The sequence below is a fragment of the Camelus ferus genome, chromosome 13 (genome assembly GCF_009834535.1).
Source record: "Camelus ferus isolate YT-003-E chromosome 13, BCGSAC_Cfer_1.0, whole genome shotgun sequence".
Lineage (NCBI taxonomy): Eukaryota > Metazoa > Chordata > Mammalia > Artiodactyla > Camelidae > Camelus > Camelus ferus.
In genome coordinates this window covers 31,902,266-31,924,201 of record NC_045708.1, presented here as the reverse complement: position 1 = coordinate 31,924,201, position 21,936 = coordinate 31,902,266, and the positions used below count along the sequence as shown (strand labels likewise).

Genomic DNA, 21,936 nt, shown 5'->3' with positions numbered 1-21,936 from the left:
GAAGCTCTACAGATGAGCTCCAGAGCACCACGGAGGAAAGTGCACATTTGGGGGAAGTTAAGGGGACCTTGGAAGGCTCCATGGAGAATACAGGGGCTGGGCCTTAAAGCAAGCCTCCAATCCTCACAGTGTAGGTTTACTTCTTATAGCCAAGAAGGCTGGCTATACCCTATTCTCAGGCGAGACTCAGGATAGAACAAAATTAGAGACTGGAGAGACCATCTTAGAACCTCTTATTTATTGCCTTTATTTATCTGTTTTCTTGTTTCTTGTCTGTTCTTCCTCCCCCTCCTCCTCCCCAATATAAAAGCTCTTTGAGGATACAGGTTTTGTGTGTCTTATTCGCCAATCAATCCTCAGCAACAGAAACAGTGCCTGACACGTAGCAGAGGCACTATAAATGTATGTTGACTGATTTGATCGCCTGGGATTAACATCTAGATAACATGAAAGGGAGGAGGAAGACCCAATTCCAGCTCCAATAATCAGGGGATGGGCCGATGTGCCTCTACTTTACTGACCTTGGGTTAAATGACACCTGTCCCTGTTGATATTTATTCCCTCATTTGTTCACATTTATTGTGCACCTGCTTTGTGCCTGGCTCTGTGCTGGGTATTACCGATACAGCATAAATATGGAAATAATACCTACCTTAAAGGAGTTTACAGCCCTAGGAAAAAGACAACAAAGAAATAGACAATTATAAAACAAGGTGATAAATTCTGTAGGTGTTGAGTAGACTCGCCTAATCCATTATGTGGGATTAAGGAAACATTCTCTGTTATGGGGATTACCAGGCTTTCCCAGCTCAGGTGGGAACCATTCATTATGTTAAGGTAGAAAATGACATCATTTTCTTAAGTGAAAATATGCAGAGGGCTTGGTGACTGAAGCTGAGCACAGAAGATGGTTCTTGTCTGACTGGGAGACTGTCAAAGCCATCACTGGCTTGGCCAAGACTGGGGTTTCCCAGCTCAGAACATGGTACCCACGTCTTCCCACAAAGTCAGAACCAAAAAGAAGAAACATATCACCGGTTTTGGCCAGAGTTCTCTCCAGCTGACTGAAGAGACTGACTGTGGAAAGTCCCCACAGCTGAGGCCAGAGTCCTTTTAACTCTGAAGTTCCCCATGGAGCAGACCTGAAGACCTCAGTTCCGTCTCCCTCAGGAAGGCCCTTCAGAAATCTAAGCATTTTCTTCTAAACCTAAAATCCCCTTCCTCTCAGGTGTCCCCCAGGCCTACCTCAGAGAGTAGATGAGAATAATGCCTTGTTGAATGAACGAATCATGAGAAGGTGACATCGAAATAAAACATGTCACATAATGAGCCTATACTCACCTCCTGAGTATATTAGAAGGTGGGAAAACTGAAGTGGAAGACTTGAGCCGTTCTAGATCTTAGAAAGTTTCGGTTTTAAAAAATTTCTTTCCCAGCTGATCAGTCACTCTCTTCTAAGTACGTGCAACCTGGAAACTACAACTCCCATAAGGCTAGCCGCACGGAGTCACCATCTTGACACACCTTAGCGCGCATGTCGGCGGGAGAGCGAGCATTTGGGGAGAAGAAGCCCCGCCCCCACTGCGGCCCATTGGTCGAAGGAGCCGGCGGCGGGCTCAGCGGTTGGCCACCGCGCCCGCCCGTCCGCCGCGTCGGCCGGGGTCAGAGTGCGCGGAGGTGAGTCGGTGTGTTGTGGACTCGTGGTGCTGGCTGCCGCTGTTGAGGCGGCCGGGAACGGGCGGTGGGGAGCGGGCGGAGCCGGCCCTGCCTCTGCCTGGCCGGCGCCTCAGTCGGCGCGGGCCGCGCCCGCCGCCGTAAACTGCCCTGAGCGCCTGCTCAGGCCGAGGGAGACGTCCGGGCCTGCACCTGAAGGGAGCCTGCCGCGCTGGCCCCGAGGAGGGGGCGTTGCCATGGCGACAGCCTCTCCCGCTGCTGACGGGGGGCGGGGGCGGCCCTGGGAAGGAGGGCTGGTCTCCTGGCCCCCTGCTCCTCCCCTTACTCTCCCCTGGACTTGGATGGGCCCGAGTTGGGGGCAACACCCCGGGGTGGGTGATGCGGAGAGGCCCCCCAAATTGGGCCCTGGTAATGCATGCGGGGTGAGGGTCGCGGCGCGCAGTTTGTGCAGGCTGGGGTGCTGGCCCATGTGCTCACCCTGGATGCATGATCTACTGAGTAACGTTCTGGCGGAGAGGGAGACGGGCAGGGCTTTGCAATGCAGACTGGATGTGGTGATTAAGGGTGCTGACTTCTTACCTGGAATTACTTAGGAAGAGGAAAAGAGGTTTGACCAAAGAGGACAGAAACCCAGCAAGGAGGTAGTAGGTAGAACATCCCCTTTACCCCCTCCCCAACACACACACAGACAAACAAGGTTAGTGATTTACTTCTTTGTAAATCTGTAGCAGTAGTAGTAGCGATGGTGGAAGGAGTGAATAAGGGGCCTAACCTGGCTTGCTTTCTGTTTGCTTTTCCTGCAAATGTTCCAGCAACAGGTGTTTTCTTAAAACAAAAAGGCACAAACTTGGATTGGGGCTTGACTGCTAGTTCTTGCAAAATATAACTGCTCCTTGTTGACTTGGAAGATGCTAAACGTGGCCCCTGATTGGGGGTTTGGATTCTGTCCTTAGGGCTGGATTTTGCAGACTGATGGTGCCCATCATTGCCTCAGCTAAAGGTCTCTGGCCACTTCTCTGGTATTAGCTCTTGTCAGACATTTTATCAGTCTCCCTGCTGCAGGGCAAAAAAACCGGAATCCCATTGGCTAAAGACTATACACTATTTGAACTATAGTAGGTTGTGATTGGCTGAATGATTTTTGATTGTAGAGTTTCTACCAGAAATTGGCTTCATCAAATTCTGCTTTATACTGACTTTATCATACACAGCATGCCTTGTTTTAGTGGGTTCATGCCTAGAGCTTAAGTATATTATACATGAATCCCCTACCATTTAAAAGCCAATTTATAAACAGGGACTTGGGGTGTGACTCCACTAATGTGTGTGTCTGTGATCTTGGTTGGAAACCCACTTGGCTGCCTTTCGTCAGAGAGGTGGGGGGTGGGGGAAGGTAGCTGCTGGGAAGTGATTGATAAGGTTTCCTTTATGGATTCTGTGGTGCTTCACTGGAGCTCAGAGCACTTTGGCAACTTAACCACTCCAAATTAAAAGCTCATTAACAATTCCTGCCCAAAGATCCTGTAAATAATCGGCTAGCTAGGTCATAGAGCTTGGCTGAGAGCTCTCCTTCCAACTTGAAATTTCCAAATAAAAGTGCTTTTTATTCCCTTCCATTTTGAAAAGTGTTTTCTTTGTGGTGGGGTAAGTTGGTGAGTGGCATTTTCCTAGGGCATCTGAGGAGAAGAAAGTGTTAAATGTGTGTAGAGTGGTAGATAGGAATAGATTGGCTCCAAATCTTGTTGTTTCTTTGTGCAAAGGATGTTACTAACTTACAAGGGTACTTCTGTAACATATTTCTTTGGAAGGTCTGGTTAGTAAAAGACGTAAGATTTATATGATTGAAGAGAAACCAGAGTATGGAAGATCTAAATTAAATGATAAGTATGATAAGTGTTCCATTAATGATTTGACTTGGGGTTTGGTTACCTTGACTTTTTTAGAACTTGAGGCAGACCTGGATGTATCCTGCGAGTGTTTCCTGGTCTATGTGGCCATTTACAATATGGCCTGTGGCTTTGTGGCAGCCAGCCTTCCCCCAATCCTGGCCTCAGTTCCTAAATTCTGAATATTGTCAGCCTTTACCAGTGTCCTCCCCTTGACTAGACCAGGATTCTGGATTATCCAGCAAGCTAACACTTCGTGGCCATCTTTCTCAGTCTGAGCTCAGATATTTTAAATGTTTAGTATTTCTAGGAGATAAACCTCCTTAGGAAGAAAAGTATGCTACTGTTGAACATGAAATTCGTCATTCTGAAAATATATACAGTTGACCATTGAAAAACAGGGGTTATGATTGCTAACCCCGCAAACACAGTTAAAAATCTGCTTATAACTTTTAACTCCCCAAAACCTTAACTAATAACCTACTGTTGACCAGAAGCCTAGCTAATTACATAAGCAGTTGATTAACACATATTTTGAATGTTATACACATATATCTACATATACTTAATGCCTTCATGACATCCTAACTTTTTATTATTATTATTTGGTATTTCTAGGCTATGTTGTTTATCTGCAAGTTTTTTCAAATTGTCACAGATCTCCAAAAAAATGTCCGATGTGTTTACTGAATAACATCCACATGTAAGAAGTGGGCCTGTGCAGTTCAAACCTGTGTTGTTCAACGTTCAACTGTAGTATTAGTAACTTCTGAAAGCTCTGTACCGGCACTGTGCTTCCACATAGATACCTGTTATTTCCAAAGTAGTTTGAGTTTAGAAGTTTGAAGTATAGCGTGGTCCTTATATTGTTTCAAACAGCAACCCCCTGTGGATTTAATCCTTTTGTATGAAAATAGACTTGTTGCAGAGATGTGTATTTATCCACAGCATTGGAGCTTTCCAGCTCTCACGGACCCGTCAGCGTCCCCAGCGGCCAGTCTTGGCATCTTCGAAGTAAGGAGAGGTGAGAATCCTGTTGCATGGTCAAGTTTTGGCTTGACTTCTTCCTTATCGGTATTTGGGCTTGGAGGGTGGGGAGTGGGTATTTTTCTGTAGCTTTTTTCTGATAAGATACCATATGCTGAAAGACTCCCGGAACGTCCCCAAAGTCTGTAAAGTGGTGAGAGTTGGAGGTGGGGTATCCAGACTTTCAAGTTCTGTCATGATTTCTTTGTGGGCATTACATGAGCACCTACTTGAAGTTCAGGAAGGTTGAATACAGCCAGAATAATCCTCTATCCTGAGAAATTCACATCTTAAGACAATAGGAAGGATCACGTTTATTTGGCTTCCGATAAATGCATTTGACTAAGGCTTTTGGGATCTTGGTTTATTTTGGGTTGTGGGTCATCTTTGAGTGGATGGTTAATCCCAGCCTATTTCCATTTCACAAGGATCTGGGCTGGCTAAAAAGGTGGACTCTGATGATTGATATCCGGGATCTTGGAGGCTGTTTGTTGAATAACTAAGGTCCAAGCATTTTGCTAGGTCCTGGGATTGTGGTGGTGAACAAGACAGCTGCTGTCCCTGATACCGAAGAGCTTACAAGTTCATGGGAGAGACAGACAGTGTAGATACAATTACAGTAGCTCTGAGAGTGCTGTAACAAGGTAAGTATAAGTGCTTTGAGAGTGCTTAGAAGCATCTCCAGCCCAGACTGGTGGGTTCAGGGTAGGCTTTTCAGAGGAAGTAACCTACTCTTCTAGAATTAGATGAAGGCATGAAGGACCAAGTGTGAAGATCAGAGATTTGTTGAGTTTGAGAAACTGAACTTCAGTGTGATTGAAACATCAAGTACTCAGTGGGCAGAGGGCAGGAGAATGTGGTGAGAAATGAAGGAGGAAAGGTAAGCAGGGGCCGGGGCCTTATAAGCTCTTAGGATTAAATGGTGGAGGGGAAAAAAATTAAGCTAGGTCAGCAAACTTTTTCTGTAAAGAACCAGATAATAAGTATTTAGTCTTTCTGGGTCTCTGTCACAACCATTCAGCACTACTCTGCTGCTAGAGCACAAAAGCAGCCATAGTATGAAAATGAATGAGCGTGGCTGTGTTCCAAAAAAAACTTTATGAAAACAGGGGCAGCTGTATTTGGCTTGTGGACCAACCACTGGATCAGACTATCATAAAAGCAGTGAGAAGCCATTAAAAGGTTTTAAGCAGTGGACTGATACTAGATTTGTGTTTTAGAAAGTCTGCTTTGATTTCAGTGTTAAGAATGGATCGAAGGGAACAATACCTGAGGCAGAGAGACCAGTAAGGAGGCTGTAGCAGTTACATGGGTAACATTTTATATTTTTACTTTCAGTGTTTTGACAATTAAAAATTAAATATACCCGAATCTTTGCATCTATGTATACTGGTTCTCTTTGCTAATTTCCTGGCTATCTACTTAAGCTTAAAGGATATCTTTGTTGGCAATACCAGATCCTATTTCACAGACCAGAAAAGATGTGGAAAGGACAAGTTGGTATGGAATGAATGAGGAGTTTGGGGGAACTCTTTTCTATTGAAAGAAGCAGGGGATAAATGTAGCCTGGGAGAGATTTTGGTTTTTAGGCTCATAGCTTAATGTCAGTTGCTTTGAACTTCTTGAACTGTACACACAGAGGGGAACCCATTTTCCTAAGCTTACCAGGGAATTGCCTCATTCTGTGTATGTCCTACTCAGTCTCCTTTCCTTGCTTGTAGGAAACTGATGACCTTTTTCTGGTTTGGGGACTGTCTCCTACTTGAGTATGATGGTATATGTCAGATACAGGGATCAAATAAAGTATTTGTTAAGTGTCTGATGAATTGTCTTCCTCCTCTTATAAGCCCCAGTGTACACTGCTGGAGAGAAGCCCGTAGGTTTCTGAAAACAGTGCTAATGTGACCTTGGGCAAGTGACTTACCTCTCTGAGTCTGGCTTTCCTATCTGTAAAATGGAGATAATGGAACTTAATAGGTTGGTTAAAGGATTTAATGAGATGTATAGCTCTTAGCACAGTGTCCTTAACTTTTATTATTCATAGTATTTTACAAAATCTTTTTAAAAGCAGCCAGCAACTGGGGCAATTGGGTGACTTGGCTTTTGACTTAGTATGTTTGGGGTCCTCAAAATTGTCATTGTGGCCATGTGGTAAAAAACCTGTTCCCTGGCGGAGGCAGCCGGCAGACAGGAGGAAATTATAACTAAAGACACTGTTTTTCATAATGGAAAATTTTTAGACAGCAGAAGTCCCATTCAGAATTCCAGAACTTTCTTCAGGGTGGACCTTAGCCCCAGCACCATCAGTGAAATGAACTGAGTGAGCAGCTACCCGAAAGAAATTCTCCAAAGCGTGGCCAGTCATCTCTCCCGGTCTGTCGAGGTCATTTATTAGTGTTGCCACTCTTGTGCCCCTACATCTTTGTAAAATGCCTCTTGAGTATTTTTATTACTTTTTACCACCACTCTAGGAAGTGGGTCAGGTGGTTGGCATTATTGCCCCTGCTAAGCATGTGAGGAAACTGAGGCTCAGGAAGGTTAAGTGTGTTGTCCGAGGTCAAGCTGTGAGGTACTGTCAGAGCTAGAGCAGATTTACCCCCAGATGAAATTGTGTTAGTTTATTGCTATGATTTCTCTTCCTTTGAGTGAGGGATGTGTAGTCTTTGCAGAACTGCAGTCTGATGCATGCTTTGTCCCCATCTGCTAGTCTTGATTTGGGTCCCACTTTATCCACTTGGTCCTGTTGGGTTTTAATTGATGACTGCTAAGCACAGGCCTGTCAGGAAGCAGATTCCCCTTGGGTCATTGTTTTTAGTCCATCCTCCTTTGGGGACATTCTTGGGGGAGCCCTGGGTTACGAGAGATTGCTTTGATATGTTCAAAATTGTGCCTTGTGCCCCACAGCTACAGGTAAAATCAAAAGGCAGATAATTTATGGGAGTGTCAGAGCTGGCCGCTGGCACCTCAGGAGGCCATTAGTATGCCTGTTCAGACCCTCTATGTCCTTGCAATTGATTCCTCTTTGCATGAGCTTGATTTGGGAAGCTGTAGATCTGTGGGTAGTGATTGGATGTGACAGTCCAAACACCGGTTCCCAAATTAATCCTATTAATAGTATTCCAGCACCAAAGCAATGCTCTCTCTCTTCCTGTAATACGGGAGGACAATGGCGGTGGTGGTGGGGGTGGTGGAAGAAGGAGGGAGAAAGAGAAGAAGCTTTTCCTGGTTCTTAGGCCCTGCTCTGTCCTAACGTATTCTGATTCCAGAGCAATTGACATCATAATTCATTAAGTAAACTTTGACTCACACTTACTTTGTGCCTGGCCCTGTGCTGGGAGTACAGAAATGAATCAAATGTGGTCCTTGCCCCTAAGGATCTATGTCTAGCTCAGTGTTCCTCAGACTTTTTAAACTCATGCACTACTTAGATGAAAAAAACTGATCTTAGACTTTTCTTTAATGCTACTTGAAATTTTGAAATGTGTTAAAGAGTCTGACAAAAAACAAGTACAAGAAATGTCTCTTCAAATATGCCTTTTTACACACACACATATGCAACACACACCCCTTACACATTCGCTTTCTGCCATCCTCCTCATCTAACTCCTTGGAGATAACTGGAGGGGGGAGAAACAGATAACTAAAATCTGACAGTACAGTGAGATAAAAGTTATGAAATAGGAATAAACTGTGCTATGGGATCACACTTAAATAATTAACTTTCTGTTGAGGTGTCAGAGAAAGATACTGAAAGGGGGGAGACTTGAGATGGATTTTGAAGAAGGAGCAATAATTTGCCTGGTGAAAATGGAAGTACATTTCAAAATGGGGAGTAGCATTTGCCAGGGCAGAGATTTGTAAAAGGAAACATCACTATTTAGGGGCCTGAGCAAGAGCTGGTTGTAACCCTGCTTCCTACCAGTTTCTCCGCTCTGTGAGACGGGAAGATTTCCCGGAATTGGGTCTGAGAAGAGGCTCTGAGTTCCTTGTGTTGCAGTTGTTTTAATCCATGACACTGCTTGCTGTTTCTGCTTCTGTACGCAGGGCTGCAATTTGTTTTTTTTGTTAAAAATAAATTTAGGTGATTTGGGCGGACTTAATTTTTGCTTATGATTGAGTTTTTTTTAGTTAAAGTCATACCTTTCCTCAAAAGAAAAACTGAACTTCGTATGCCTTGTTAGCCCTATGGCTGATGGGAGAATCAGTCGAGGGAGAGAATGTTGGCCCCCAAATGTGGGAGAGAACAGGGCCCTGAAGAGCTGGGTGCCCCTGAGCCTTAGTATTCTCATGTGTAAAATGAGAATACTGTTACCTGTTTTGCTTGATAGTTGGGAGGCTTAAATGAGATGAAATAGGTAAATCACTAATACACTGCCTGGCTTATAGTAGTTTTTCAGAAAATAGTGTTTCCCTTTCCTCTTTAGTATGTATTAGCAATAGTAGCTCCTTTTTTTTTTTTTTTTTTTTAAAGTCAGGGGGAGGTAATTAGGTTCACTTATTTATTTATTTAATGGGGGTACTGGGGATTCAACCCAGGACCTCGGGCATGCTAAGCATGCTCTCTACCACTTGAACTATACCCTCCCCCCAATAGCTCTTGTTTTACTGAGAACTTACCATTATGCAAAGCACTCTGTATACATTGTGTGGTTGAATGGAATCCCTAAGAGATAGGTATTATTACTGTAGCTGTTATTACAGAGAGTATGTCGTGGAGTCAGTATTTGAGCCTATGCTTGTCTAATACTGGCATTTTTAACAGCTAGCTGTGTGACTCCTTGTTTCTACTCCAGTTCTCCACCTTGGTAGCAGGGGTGTAGACGGTTCCGGGTACCTCCCCTCTGGGGTCAGATGCTGTCTACAAGTGTGGGAGGGATGACCGTAGTATGCCATACCCTGCACCTCTCCAATTCTATCCTATTTACAGTGTGTTAGGAGAGAAGCCTTTGCCCCATCTTATGTGCGATGGGTCACAACTGATTTGCAGGTCCTTGCAAAGACATGTTTCCCAGCCTTGGCCCCTTGAAGGAGTTTGCCCAAGCTACTGGATGTGGCTGATGGGTTAGTGAACAACAGACAAATCACAAACAGGCACTTCTTTTTCTGTGCTGTCTTGAGCTGCTAAGACGGACCAATTGAAGAGGAGAGTGAGCCTCCTGTGGCCTGTGATGTTGGTGTTCCTGAAGGTCTTTAGTGACTTTAGCTCTGCTGAGAGTTTGGGATTAGTAGCTGCTTCTGATGTTGGGCAAGTTCTCCCCAGCCCTGCCTTGGGGCAGAAGCAGCTGAAGCCACAGGCCAAGGGAGTGGTGGGTTATAGAGAGGAAGAGAGTGTTCTGGTGAGGTGAGGACCCAGCTTTAGAGTTCCTGTTTCCATTCCACTTAGGGGGCATCAGGAAGTCATGAAGAGGTTCCAGGGCACGTTGAGCTTTGTTCTGCCTTGCCTGCAGGCTCTTGGCCTCCACTGTTGAGACTGCAGAGAAGTTGGGGACGAGTGCTGGCGCCTGTGCCTTTTGAGGGGCTGTGGCTGGGGGCTCTGAACTGGACGTCAGGGGCCCTGGGTTCTCTTACCACCCTTACTGGCTATGTGAACCTTGGGCCGTCCTTTTCTCTTTCTGGGGCTCATTTCCCTGGCTGGCTGGACTGTGTCTCCTCTGAGGTTTTCTTTCACCTTTGACAGTCTGTGATTTTCACAGAAAGTGCTCTGGCAGTAAGGATGCATTCATTAGACTGAACATTATGATTTCTGAAGGCATGCAGTTTATTTGTATTTTTCCTAGGCTATTTTTAGCCATCTAAGATGGAGACTGTGCCTCAGAGAGCTCCAGACTGGTGTCCGTGTTCTCTGTGGATGCTTCTGTGGCTCAGGTGCCTGAGCACTTGTGCTCCTACAGGTCAGACTGGGACAGGGACTTGCCCCAGGACTGGGAGCTGGGGAAACTGTGGCTATCCCACGTGCTTTTAGTCAGCTAGACCCAGAACCTGCCTCGGTGCCCTGGAGTTCCTTTGAAGTGTACCCCTGCATCCCAGGCTGGCTTTATATGGGATGGATTGGGTCCAGGGATGGTACAAACCCATACCCTCCCCAGACATCCCAAGTACAAGAGGAAGGGGAGATGGTGTGGGAGTGGACCCCATATTTCATGATGGGCCTCTCTTCTCTTCTGTCCCCCAGGCTCCCCTGGCCTGTATGTGGATATTAAAGGATGGCCCCTCCCTTCGCCCTTCCTTCCCGCCTCCAGTAATGGAAGGCTATAAAATGTCTATTTACCCAAGACACCAGAATGACTCCTCTGTGATTCCACTAATCTGGTGATTTGGTGCTTCTCTGGTCTCTCAGGTAAATACAGATTGAGGCTTTTTATAAAGGCATATTATTTCCCTCATTAAATGTGTGTTTTGGCACAGGCGTTATTTACCTGACCGACAGTAATGGCTGTGGAGGAGCCATTGTGTCTGTTGTGTAAATACTCTGCACAGCGACCATCCTCCAGGGGCTGTGGTAAAGGCCTGCTCCTCTAAATCGGGCTGTCCCTGTGGCAGTCCCTGCTTCCCCCTCCCTGCCCCACTGGGGGCTGGTCCCTTTACTTTCAGGAGAGAATCATTCATTTTCCTCTTTGCTGTAGGCTCCTTACTACCTTTAATTTGCTAGAAGGAAATGGGTGTCAGAATAAATGTATGTAAATCTTGGACTCTGGTGAAAGATAGACCCAGAATCATAAACTGTTCTTTTTGAGTTCTGCCCCTCTGCTAGATTCTCAAAGGCCCGGCTGATGATACAAGTTATAGACTTATATTCTGCACACTGGTGATTAAAGAATAAAGACATCAGTAGAAAGAGGAAATCCCTAAGCTGTCAGAGGGTAGGCAGGCAGGTGGGGTGCCTCTGCGGGCTCTTCGGGGGTGCAGGGGCATTTTCCCCGCAGGCTCTAGTGGTAGCAGGAGTGCACAGTGAGGGGGCACTGGGCTGGGCTCTTATGATGGAGACTCCATGCTTTGAGGGCTGGCTTTTGCCGACCTCTCTGCCAGAGCGGAGCATGCAGCCTATCTTCTGTGGGCAGTGTGGGGAGATGGCTCCCTCACATACTGTTCTGTTTCTTTTTTTTTTTTAAACAACATTGCTTATGTATTTATTTATTTTGTTTTTTGGGGGGAGGTAATTAGGCTGGCTTGCTTATTTATTTATTTATTATTTTTTATTTTTTATTTTTTATTTATTTATTTTTAGAGGAGGTACTGGGGATTGAACCCAGGACCTCATGAGTGCTAAGCATGCGCTCTACTACTTGAGCTATATACCCTCCCTAAACAACATTGCATATGGATTAAAGAAAATTTTTTTTAAGTTTAAAATAGGCCAAATTTACATAAAAGTTGGAAGTACAGTACAAATAATTTTTTTCCTAAACCATTTGTGAATTAAGTGGCCGACCTAACAACCATCACCCTAGAGACTTTACGTGTATTTCCTACGTGCAAGGACATTTTCCTACACAACCATCAAAACCTGAAAATTGACATTGATACGTACCTCCACCTAAGTATCAAACCCTATTGAAGTTTTGCCAGTTGTCGCAATAACATTCTTTGTAGCAAAATGGTCCGGTTCAGAATCGTGTATTGAATTTAGTTATCAAGTCTCTTTAATCTCCTTTAGACTTTTCTCAGTAAACATTCCTTGATGTTCATGACCTGGATACTTTTGAAGATTACAGGTGGTTATTGTGTAGACTCTCCCTCATTCAGGGTTGTCTGATATTTTCTCATGATTAGATTCAGGTTATGCATCTTCGACAGGAATATCCCAGAAATGATACTTTGTTTTTCTCATTGCATCCTGTCATGTGATGTATGATTTGGATTAATCCCATAATTGGTGATGTTCATTTTGCCCACTTGATTAAGGTGATGTCTGCCAAGCTTATCCATTGTAAACTCACTCCCTGCTATGATTAATAACATTCTGTGGGGATGTTATTATTATTATAATTTTGAAACTATGTGAAGTCCCTTACCAAACTTTAATTTTTAAATTTTATTTATTTATTCATTCATTTCTTTCTTTCTATCTTTATGACCTCATGGTTTCCTTTTTTATTCAGTGCATTGTAATACATTAATGTCATTATTTACTTGCCTATGGGAGCCCCTTCAAGCTGGCTTCTGCGTCCTTTTGATATGTTCCTATCATTCTTTGGGCGTTTCCTTGCTTTCTGGCACAACAAGATGTGTGGGGCTCATCTTGTACTTTCTCTGCCACAGCCCTGGAATCAGCCATTTCTTCAAAGAGCTCTGGTTCTTTCAGTGGAGAATGATTTTAGAAGGCAACTAGGGGCTGGATGTGCTCATTGCTGTTGGAGTGTTGCTGCTCCCTGGCCCTTCAGTAAACAGAGCTTAGGAAATACATATACATGTGTGTAGATATTTTCGTATAGATATATACTTAATCTCACATTTATATCTGGCTTTACTTTTATACATTATATATATCAGATACCATGAGGTCACACTGTTACCTCCAGTTCCAATCCAACACCACAGGTGTTTTTTCCTTTCTGTGTTTTAATTCTGCCATCTAATATTGAGAAACGTGGTCCCATTACCCTTAATATATGCCCATTTTGGATCAACCCCTCTCTATATAACTAGCCTCCCATTGTTGCCACTGCCCTTTCCCCATCTTGGGTGCCTCTTTACCCTGCCTCTGACTCCCCACACCAGGCTGCTCCCTGCCCCCACCCAACAGATGCCTTCGTATCCCAGTAGGGCTCTCACGTGCTGCATCACACCTTCTGCCTCTGTATGGATACCTCCTCACCCTGCTTGGGCTCTGATACTCCCCCAGGCCTTTCTGCTCCTCCCCACTCCAACTAATGTAGACACCTACTTTCCTCTGCCATACTAATGACTCTAAAGCCATTAGATCAAGGTTTTCAGGAAAGGAAGAGGAAGAGCTGCTCTCTTTTTCTGGACTTGAGTTGAACTTGGTTTTTAGAAGTAGGGGAAGTATGGAACCCAGTGACTGCTGATACATGGAAGCCTGGTCTCCAAATGTCTGCTCTCAAGACTTCCTACAGGAGAGAAGCTTTTTGATGTGGGTGAAATCAGGTGAGAAAGCAAGGTCTGCAGGCGTGAGGATTTATAGGCCCAAAGTGTGGGGGTCCAGGCTTTGCCAAGTGGGCATAGTTCGATAGAAGAGTAGTACTAATAGTAGTAAGCTAATATTCATTGAGCTCTATGTGCTAGACCGTACTCTCAGTGCTTTCCATATATCCTCTCATTTCATTCTCACTTAAGGAGTAGGAGCTACTATTATTGTCATTTTGAGGGTGAGAAATTGAAAAATAGAGCTTGCCCAAGATGCGGTGGCAAATAAGTGGTAAGACCAGAATTCAAATCCAGAAGTCCTCCTTAATCACAATATTTAATTCCCTGTAGTGTTTGGTAGATGGGGTCTGGCTGACTATAAACACTTTATGTACTATATATACACATTGGAGAACATTAAGACTTTCAGAAGTCCTTATGCATGGCCTGACTTGTTGCAGGAGAGTTCTAAGTCCCTGTGGGACTGTGGATCCAAACTAGAATGTGTAATCCGAGCAGACTGGTGTCTCCCATCTCACAAGGCTTCCGTACTGTTTAGAAGTGGGTGATGTGAAGAGTTATTTTGGATTCTGGCTTTCAGAGGGATTTTGTCTTTTCAAGGGATTCCCTAATGAAACTCAAACACCTTTGTCTATCCAAGGCTAGGGAGTTTGGCTGCGTTTCTGTAGGGGCTGTAAAGCCACGGTGAAAGCATGCACTGTGCTTGTGCTGTATCCATGAAGACCTTAAAATACTTTTTGGTCTTAGTTCCGCATGGACTCTCACTCTAGGGGTAGGAAAATTGAGGACCCACACTAGCACATATCCTAATAAATATACAGGCAGGTTATTGTAGGTCATTCTATGAGTCTGGAGAGCTGGGACGAGAAGTGATACTTGGCATCGCCCGTGTGCACTCAGGTAGTAGTGACCTCATTGCCTGGAGTGTGCTCTGGACATCACAGGCTGCTGGCTGCCTCTACCCTGTGTGAAGGAGCAAGTGCCCATTTGCAGTCTTTCAGAGGCAAGCTTTTGGCTTGACTAGAACGGGGCTTCAGAAGGCACAAACTATGGCCTAATACAGTTGTTTTGAGCAATGAGACTTCTTATTTAACTTTGAAGGTTAAAGTTGAGGGAATTTGAGTGTTGGGTATAAAAAGGGAAAAACACAAAATTTCTGCTTTTTTTTTTTTTAAGGAAGCTTGAGTTATTTGTGAGTAAAACTTGGGCTTTGATTTTTATATTTTGTTAGCCCTCTAAGGAGCAGACATTCTGCAAGTTTAAAGGGAAAACTTGAAAAGTGATTTGGAATTTTTTTTTTTGCACATGTTCACTCAGAAAACTTTACTAGACTTTTAGCAACGCTCCCATTACCACCACATCTGGGTTTTCTCTTTTCCTTCCCCATTTAAAAAGTCCTGCAGTCATTCAAGGCCTCTAGTAGAGAGTGAGTCTAAAGGCAGCAAAAGGGAAGGCCTGAGGCTGTTGCCAGCTGTGCTCTGCAGGCTGGAGCATTCCCCCAGGGTGCCTCTCACTGGCTGGGGGCTAGGGAATCACCAGTCTGGTGAGCCAGTTCCCTGGGATCAGCTCTGCTCGATTTCACGTTGGGAGAAGGTAGGAGGGTGTATGGAGATGTCAAGATACAGACGGGAAAGCCAGCGGCACATGGCTGGGAGTGGAGCTGAGGAGAGAATCCTGGGTATTTTCTGGTGTCTGTCTGAGTCTCCTTAGCTCCCAGGACTGATTGTGCACCTGGGGTCACCTCAGGTTACTTTGGGGAAATTAGCTTCAATGTTAACGGGTTGCCACCTGAGAAGTGACCACAGAATTTTTCTCTCTCCTCTCTTTTGAACTTTAGAGCTCTGCTTAAAGATCAGGGCCAGTGCTGCATCTTGTTTCGAGAATGATCTGGGAGACTCAGAGCTGTCATAATGCAGCAGGGGCCAGTATTAAGGATCCTGAACTTCAGTAATGAATACTGGGATTTAGAAAAGGGGCCCAGAAACATTGGGGAGTGGTTGATGTTGTATGATTATTCCTGAAGACTAGATGGAACAGGGCCACGGTGGGAGGGAGTAACCCAGGCTCTCTGTTTTTTTTTTTTCTTTTCCTTTTTTTTTTTTCAACTTTCCTCCCCTAAGTTTTAGATGCGTCTGGATGTTCAATGCTAGCACCTTTACAGACTGGAGCAGCTCGATTTTCTTCATATTTACTTTCAAGAGCAAGAAAAGTGCTGGGCTCCCATTTATTTTCTCCCTGTGGTGTTCCGGAGTTCTGCTCCATATCCACCAGAAAGCTGGCGGCCCACGGCTTTGGCGCATCCATGGCGGCAATGGTGTCCTTCCCTCCCCAGAGGTATCACTACTTTTTAGTGCTGGACTTTGAGGCCACGTGCGACAAGCCACAGATTCATCCTCAGGTAACTGTTGTATCATTGCTTCAGAAAAGGTGGGATGGGTGAGGAGGGAGGGAGGATTGTCTTGCTTTCTGGGACCCAGAGGAACTTTCTCATGTCTTCTTGGCTTTTAGCTTCTCATTTGGAGTTCCTGCTTAAGAAGCAGGGTGTGATTTAGGCATGCTAGGGTAAGGCAGACCTCAGAGGTCTCTGGAGAGAACTGGGCACTATTTCTCTCTGGTCTCAGGCTTTGGGGATCAAAATAATTCCTTCTGCCCCAAGCTTCCTCTCTCCTTTCCCTTCCTTCCTTCCTTGTCCTACTACTGCTGCATGTTCTTTAAAGGAATACTGCAATAGTCAGCCTCCAAGATGGCCCCCAACAACCCTTCCCTCCTGATATTCACACCCTTGGTAGTTCCCTTCCCACAGTGAATCAGAGCTAGCCCTGTGTAACCAATGGAATATGGAAGAGACACTGTGTGACTTTGGAGGTCAAGTCATAAAAGCATTGCAGTCCACCTTGCTCTTTAGGATCACTTGCTCTGGAGGAGGCCAGCTGCCATGCTTTGAGGACACTCAAGCACCCTGGCAAGAGGCACGTGTGTGTAGGAACTGAAGCTCTTAGCTAAAACCCAGTACCAAATGCCAGTCATGTTTCTTGGCACTGACTTGAAAGTGAATATGCCTGCCCCGGTCAAGCCTTCAGATAACTACAGCCCCAGTGGACGTCTACCTTCGACCTCAGGAGAGACCCTGAGCCGCTCCTGAATTCCTGGCTCATAAAAGCTGTGAGAGTTAATACATGATTATTGACATTTTAAGCTACTAAGTTTTGGGATGATATGCAGCATTAGATAACCCGAACAAATACCATTGTTGGTCTGTTGAAAAGGAAAATTTCTTTATGTGCTTTTTTCCTTTAGTTACCAACTGTGTTCAGAGATCTTTTACCTTTAAGGTAATGATACTAGGAAGCTTGAATTAGCAGCAGAGAGGCACCTGGTTTAGGTGATATTGGAGTCCCTGGTGTTTGCTTTGGGAGCATGTGGTAGTTCATTGTAGTGTGGGGGCCTTGGGTATGCATGACTCTAGGACTATAACTCTCCCCTGTAGGGCTGGATTATCAGGTGTGTAATTTTGAGGTGAGTGGACACGTTGGTCTAGGGGCAGCTTTCAGTAGTAAGAAGGAGGCAGAGAGGATTATAGCATCAGGCACTTGGGAGACAGGTCCATTCAAAGATAAACTGGGTTCATTTCTCATGGTTGGTTTTTTCCTGAGAAGGAGTTCTGTCTTTAGAATAGTAGATTATTTTCCATAAAACAGACGCCACAACCCTTTTACCTTCCCCTTTCTCCTCTCCTCTTTCCTGTTCTTCCTTATGGCAGTGGTCTGCCCTTGGCGGAGGATTGGAATCAGGCCTCCTGAGATTTGGGAAGACAGGAGCTGGATGAGGAGAGTGTCCTAGGGGAAGGGACTTTGGATGAGAGGGAAGGTGGCTTGGGAGCCACCTGAGCCACACTTATTTCTCAGCCTCCTGGTCCTGCCTGTGCTGTCAGGTCTTCTTCACCTCCTTAAACTACTGGAGTGGGCATTCCTGGGTGGTGGGTGGGAGTTTTGGTTACATCGATTCTCTCAGGTTGGGCATCAGGGATCCATACCCCAATAGGCTGTATTATTTCCCTCACTGATGATTTCAGTCACTGAGTAAGCCCTAGTAGGACCTGAGTCTAAAAACCAACATGTCCCTGTTGCGTGTGATTCATCCGTCTTCTGAAAGCTCATGATTGCTTCGCATCTTCCTGATGACATTTCCTGGTTTCTGCTTCCTGGCCCATGCCTGTATATGTTTGTTTCTGAACTTTTCAGTAAGAGTATAAGCTCAGATAATTTTGTAGCTGTGTTCTCTTATCCTACGCAGAGTCCTGCCAATGTTGCTGAAGGCGAAGCTTGATTCATGTCTCAGTTTGGTCTGTCATTATCACCTTTCATCTCTCTTTCAAGGGCATTGTTCTTTTTATTTTTCTTCTTATTTATTTATTGCAACGCTGAAGACATAATGCAGTACAGATTTAAATCACTTGTATCACCAACTTCCTTCCCAGACTTAGGCACCAAGGCCTTCCAGATCTAGGCTGAGATCAGACTTCCTGCTGTTCACCAGGATCTGAGCCTGATTAAAGATTATCTCCAGAATCAATGAACCCTGATGATGCGATTCCAAGGGCACTTAAGGAATTGGCTGCCCTGGTTCATTATTAGCAAAGCATTAGCTGTTGCTTTAGAGAACTCAAGAAGAAGCATTTGCTGTCTTGCTTATCTTTAAAAGGCGAATACGAATGATCTTGGAAATTATAGACCCGTTAGTTTACTGTGATTCCAGAGAAGATACTTGACCTGATCGTCAGATAATCAATCAGGAAACAGCTAGAAGAGCATAGGTTACTGAGTAATAACTTACATGGGTTTGTGAAGAGGAGCAAATCCTGTCAGATCAATCTAACTTCTTGCTGTGACACATTGATGGATTTGAGTGGATCTAGGGCAAGTGATAAATGTAATGCATCTCTACTTTGTTAAGCCTCTACAATGCTGTGATCAACAGGTAGGAAGGTGGGTTTGGGGCCAGAGAGCTCTGTTGGTGAACTGCCCACTGGACCACTCTCAGGAAAGGGATTGACAGCTCAGAAGTGACTGGAGACTTATTGTTAGTGACAATTTAAAGCCACACCCCCCACACATGCATTTTTTTTTTTTTAAACTCTTCCCTAAAGTTTGCAGGTAGCAGGATCCTGGTAGGATTCAGAGAAAGTTTGGGAGATGGAGTGGAGGAGTTGTCAGTCCTGGATAGGCCAGTGTCCTTCCACTGAGGTCATCATAGGTCAGGTTCCCACATGATAGCCTCTCTATTATTTAAGTCTTTTGGTCAACAAGGGCAGTGGAGAAATTGGAAAAGCTCAGGATAAGAGGAACAAAAATCATTAGAGGCACAAAAATAAGACTTTGAAAAGAAGGAAAATAGAATACGGTTTTAGTGACTGATTCCTTGTCCAGAGTGGGAAGTAGTTGTTCCAAGGATTATGATAATAACTTACTCTTCATTTTAATAAGGACAAAAAATGAATTTAAATGGAAGCAGGAAAGATTGAAATTTCGTTTGAGAATGAACTTCTAAGAGGCAGTAGAAGGACTAGAATTGGGTATGCAAGTTAGATCAGCCCTCCCTAGCGCGCCCTCAGAACGACTTGATGGTTGTCCGTTTGATGGAGATACTTTATGGGCAAGGTCTGCGTGCCTCCTGGGGATGTGCGTGAGCTGTGAATCAGAACCACCCCAGCTCCCCTCCTGCCCGGTTCCCAAGTATTGAACACCTGAGGCCTCTGCACAGTGCACTTCTGACTTTTACGGGAGTGTGTCATACCCCTCAGTTGTGTAGGAGGCAGAAACAAGCTTTGGGCCAGGCCCTATCTGGAGGCTTGGCATGGGGTTTATTTCTCTCATCTGTGTCTGGTTTTCAGAAGTCCCTGAGTCAACTTGTTGGGACTCTCCTAAGGGAATGCCACATGGAAACTAACAGGTGCAAGCTCTGTTATACTTGAGTAACAATACTGGTTGTAAACGTGGTAAAACATCTGGTATTTTCCGTTTGTTATAATTTTTGCTGTTTATTTTTGTACTTTGTTCAGTTCGATGAAACTGGAGTGGTTGGTTTGCCAGTAACAGGCTTTCACTTTCTGGTTTTTGAACTCACTTTGTTTTACATATTTTGGTTCAGATTAACATGATACGTATTGGTTGAATATGAGACTGTTTTTCATTTGAAAATATTGTTTTCACTTAAATGTTAACTTAGGTGGGTTAAAATGCTTTAGAGACTCAAAATTTGAGGAATATAATTCCTTTCTTGCTTGAGGAATTGTTTCCTGATATGGAAGTAGGTTTTTTATTGTCCTTGCCGGCAGGAGTTCATGTTGCTTGTTTTGGTGTGGATGTGCAAGAGATGATGGCGGCTGTGACCCTGAGGCCCAGGGAGCAGCCTGAAAGCTTTGGTGGGAACTTTAATTGTGCAGCTTTAACCTGGAGGCAAGTTCTCTCACCACCTCAGTGTTCAGAAAAGACCAAAGCAAATGTAAGTGAGGAAAATGAAGTACAGGCCGCAGCCCTTGGAGGGAAGGAAGCAACCTCAGCCGTCCCGATGGCCAGGGGGGCGGCCCAGCTCTCCTGTCTAGGAGCACAGGTCCAGCTGCTGCCTGCCCTCCCTCCCTGAGTTCCCTCTGGCCCTCCGTCAGGGTCCCAGGTAAGATCTTTCTCTCTCTCCCTGCTCTGCAGCAGCCCTGCTCACTGTTTTCCTTCTCATTTGTATTCAAGTGCCCATAACTTTGGAGAAAAATGACCTTTGGGGTTGAGGTTTTCTAGTGTTTGGTCTTTGTCCATAGGGGCTTTTTTTTTTTTTTTAGGAAACCTTGAAGAGACTCCATCTGCATTTTGAGTTAGAACTATGAGTAAAGGAGTTCTTTTTTTTTTTTTGTAGAAAATTGTCCAGATGCTGGGCTATTTTGGGAGGGAAGGATGGGGGAAGGGTTGTTGGTGACGAGAAGGGCTAATATAGAAGAGAGGCATTTGGAGGGTTTCAGTGTGACTCGAAGCTGACTCCTCAGTATTAGTCTTTTGTGAGAGAGACATTTTGGAAAACTTCACAGGAAATTGGTTAAGATGCCTACAAATCAGACTATATTGATTCCCTTGTCCTTCATTCAAGGCTGAGAGGCAGGAGCCCCCGACCCCAAACCCCCCACCCAATGCACACACATTACTCTTGTTCCACATTCAGCATCTTTCCCTCTCTCTGCTCCTGGTTCCTGCACTCTCCAAATGGATGGAGAGGCCATTCCCGGGAGAAAGAACCCACTCCACCCTCTTCATTCACTTGTCCTGGTTGAGGTTCCTCTCAGTGGGAGGGATCGGACCCGACTTTATAGCGGGAGAGCCCAGTTGGATTGTGGTCCATCTGCCGGTGGCCCCAGTCAGCCTGCCCCTTTTTCTGTACAGACAGGCGAAGGCGCTGATGCTATTCTTCTAAACTGGGAAATGAAATGCAAAACCGACGTTAATGTAACATTATGGTTGAGATTAAATGCACCAAAATCAGGAAATTCTAAGTTATGCTTCCCACAGCAACTATAACTCAGGCTCATCTGGCGTGTGTAGTATTTTGTGTTAGTGCGGATGGTGTTATATGTTAAGACATTAAAGTTAACACCATAAGCAGAGCACAGAATGCTTGAGGGGGCTGAGTTATGACGACCGTGTGAGCTGTAAGTGTTCTTGCATAGGCTCTCGACTCCTGAAATAATTTTTCCCCTGCCCATCAGACCAATTATTGCCTTTCTTTTTAGTTATCTCTCTGCTTTAACACATCTCTTCTTCCAGGATCACTACAAATGAATTCCTCTATTGGTGGCCAGTGATGGGTGGGAATGGGGCAGCCCACCAGGCCCTTTTGTCCTTTTTTGTTGCTGCTTCCATAAATGTGGTGCCTCCCCCTCCCCCTGCCCGAGCCCCCTCCACAGCCTGCTGTTCCCTGGTGGTCCCTCACAAGGATGGGCCTCCCATGACTCTCACTGCAGCTCCTTCTAGTGCTCCCTGAATGGGAACAAGCCTTTGCTGTGTCCGGGTCTTGGCCCTGTTGTAACTTCACGGGAGAGCTGAAGGGCCCTTCTTTATTTGGAGCAGACAGAACAAAAATGTAAAAGTAAAATATACATCTTGGGGAGGGGAGCACCGATGCATGGTGGTACTGCCTCGTGTGTTTGGCATAGCAGAGGTACGATCGAAGTGGGTTTATTTTCTCTGTTCAAACTGCTTCTCTACCT

The 21,936-nt window shown here is 45.0% G+C and overlaps 1 protein-coding gene and 1 long non-coding RNA gene across 13 annotated transcripts in view; one reads left to right on the top strand and one right to left on the bottom strand.

Moving 5' to 3' along the window:
- Positions 1–223: 223 nt before the first annotated feature.
- Positions 224–1,484, bottom strand: LOC116667969. Its single transcript, XR_004324976.1, has 2 exons — positions 1,342–1,484; positions 224–671 (listed from the first exon to the last, which is right to left on the bottom strand). It is a non-coding gene; the product is annotated as an uncharacterized LOC116667969 (long non-coding RNA).
- A 129-nt stretch (positions 1,485–1,613) lies between these two features.
- The window catches only part of ERI3 (ERI1 exoribonuclease family member 3), a 123,148-nt gene continuing 102,825 nt past the window's right edge, over positions 1,614–21,936 (top strand). For 4 of the 12 annotated variants that reach the window (XR_004324975.1, XR_004324974.1, XM_032494097.1 and 1 more), the window contains exons 1-3: positions 1,768–2,045; positions 4,509–4,584; positions 15,812–16,089. Coding sequence is in view for 9 of the 12 variants with exons in the window: in XM_032494097.1 (XP_032349988.1) it covers positions 1,911–2,045; positions 4,509–4,584; positions 15,812–16,089 (489 nt within the window). In the remaining 3 variants the exon portion in view is untranslated. The other 8 variants (XM_032494101.1, XM_032494104.1, XM_032494103.1 and 5 more) reach the window with 8 other exon arrangements.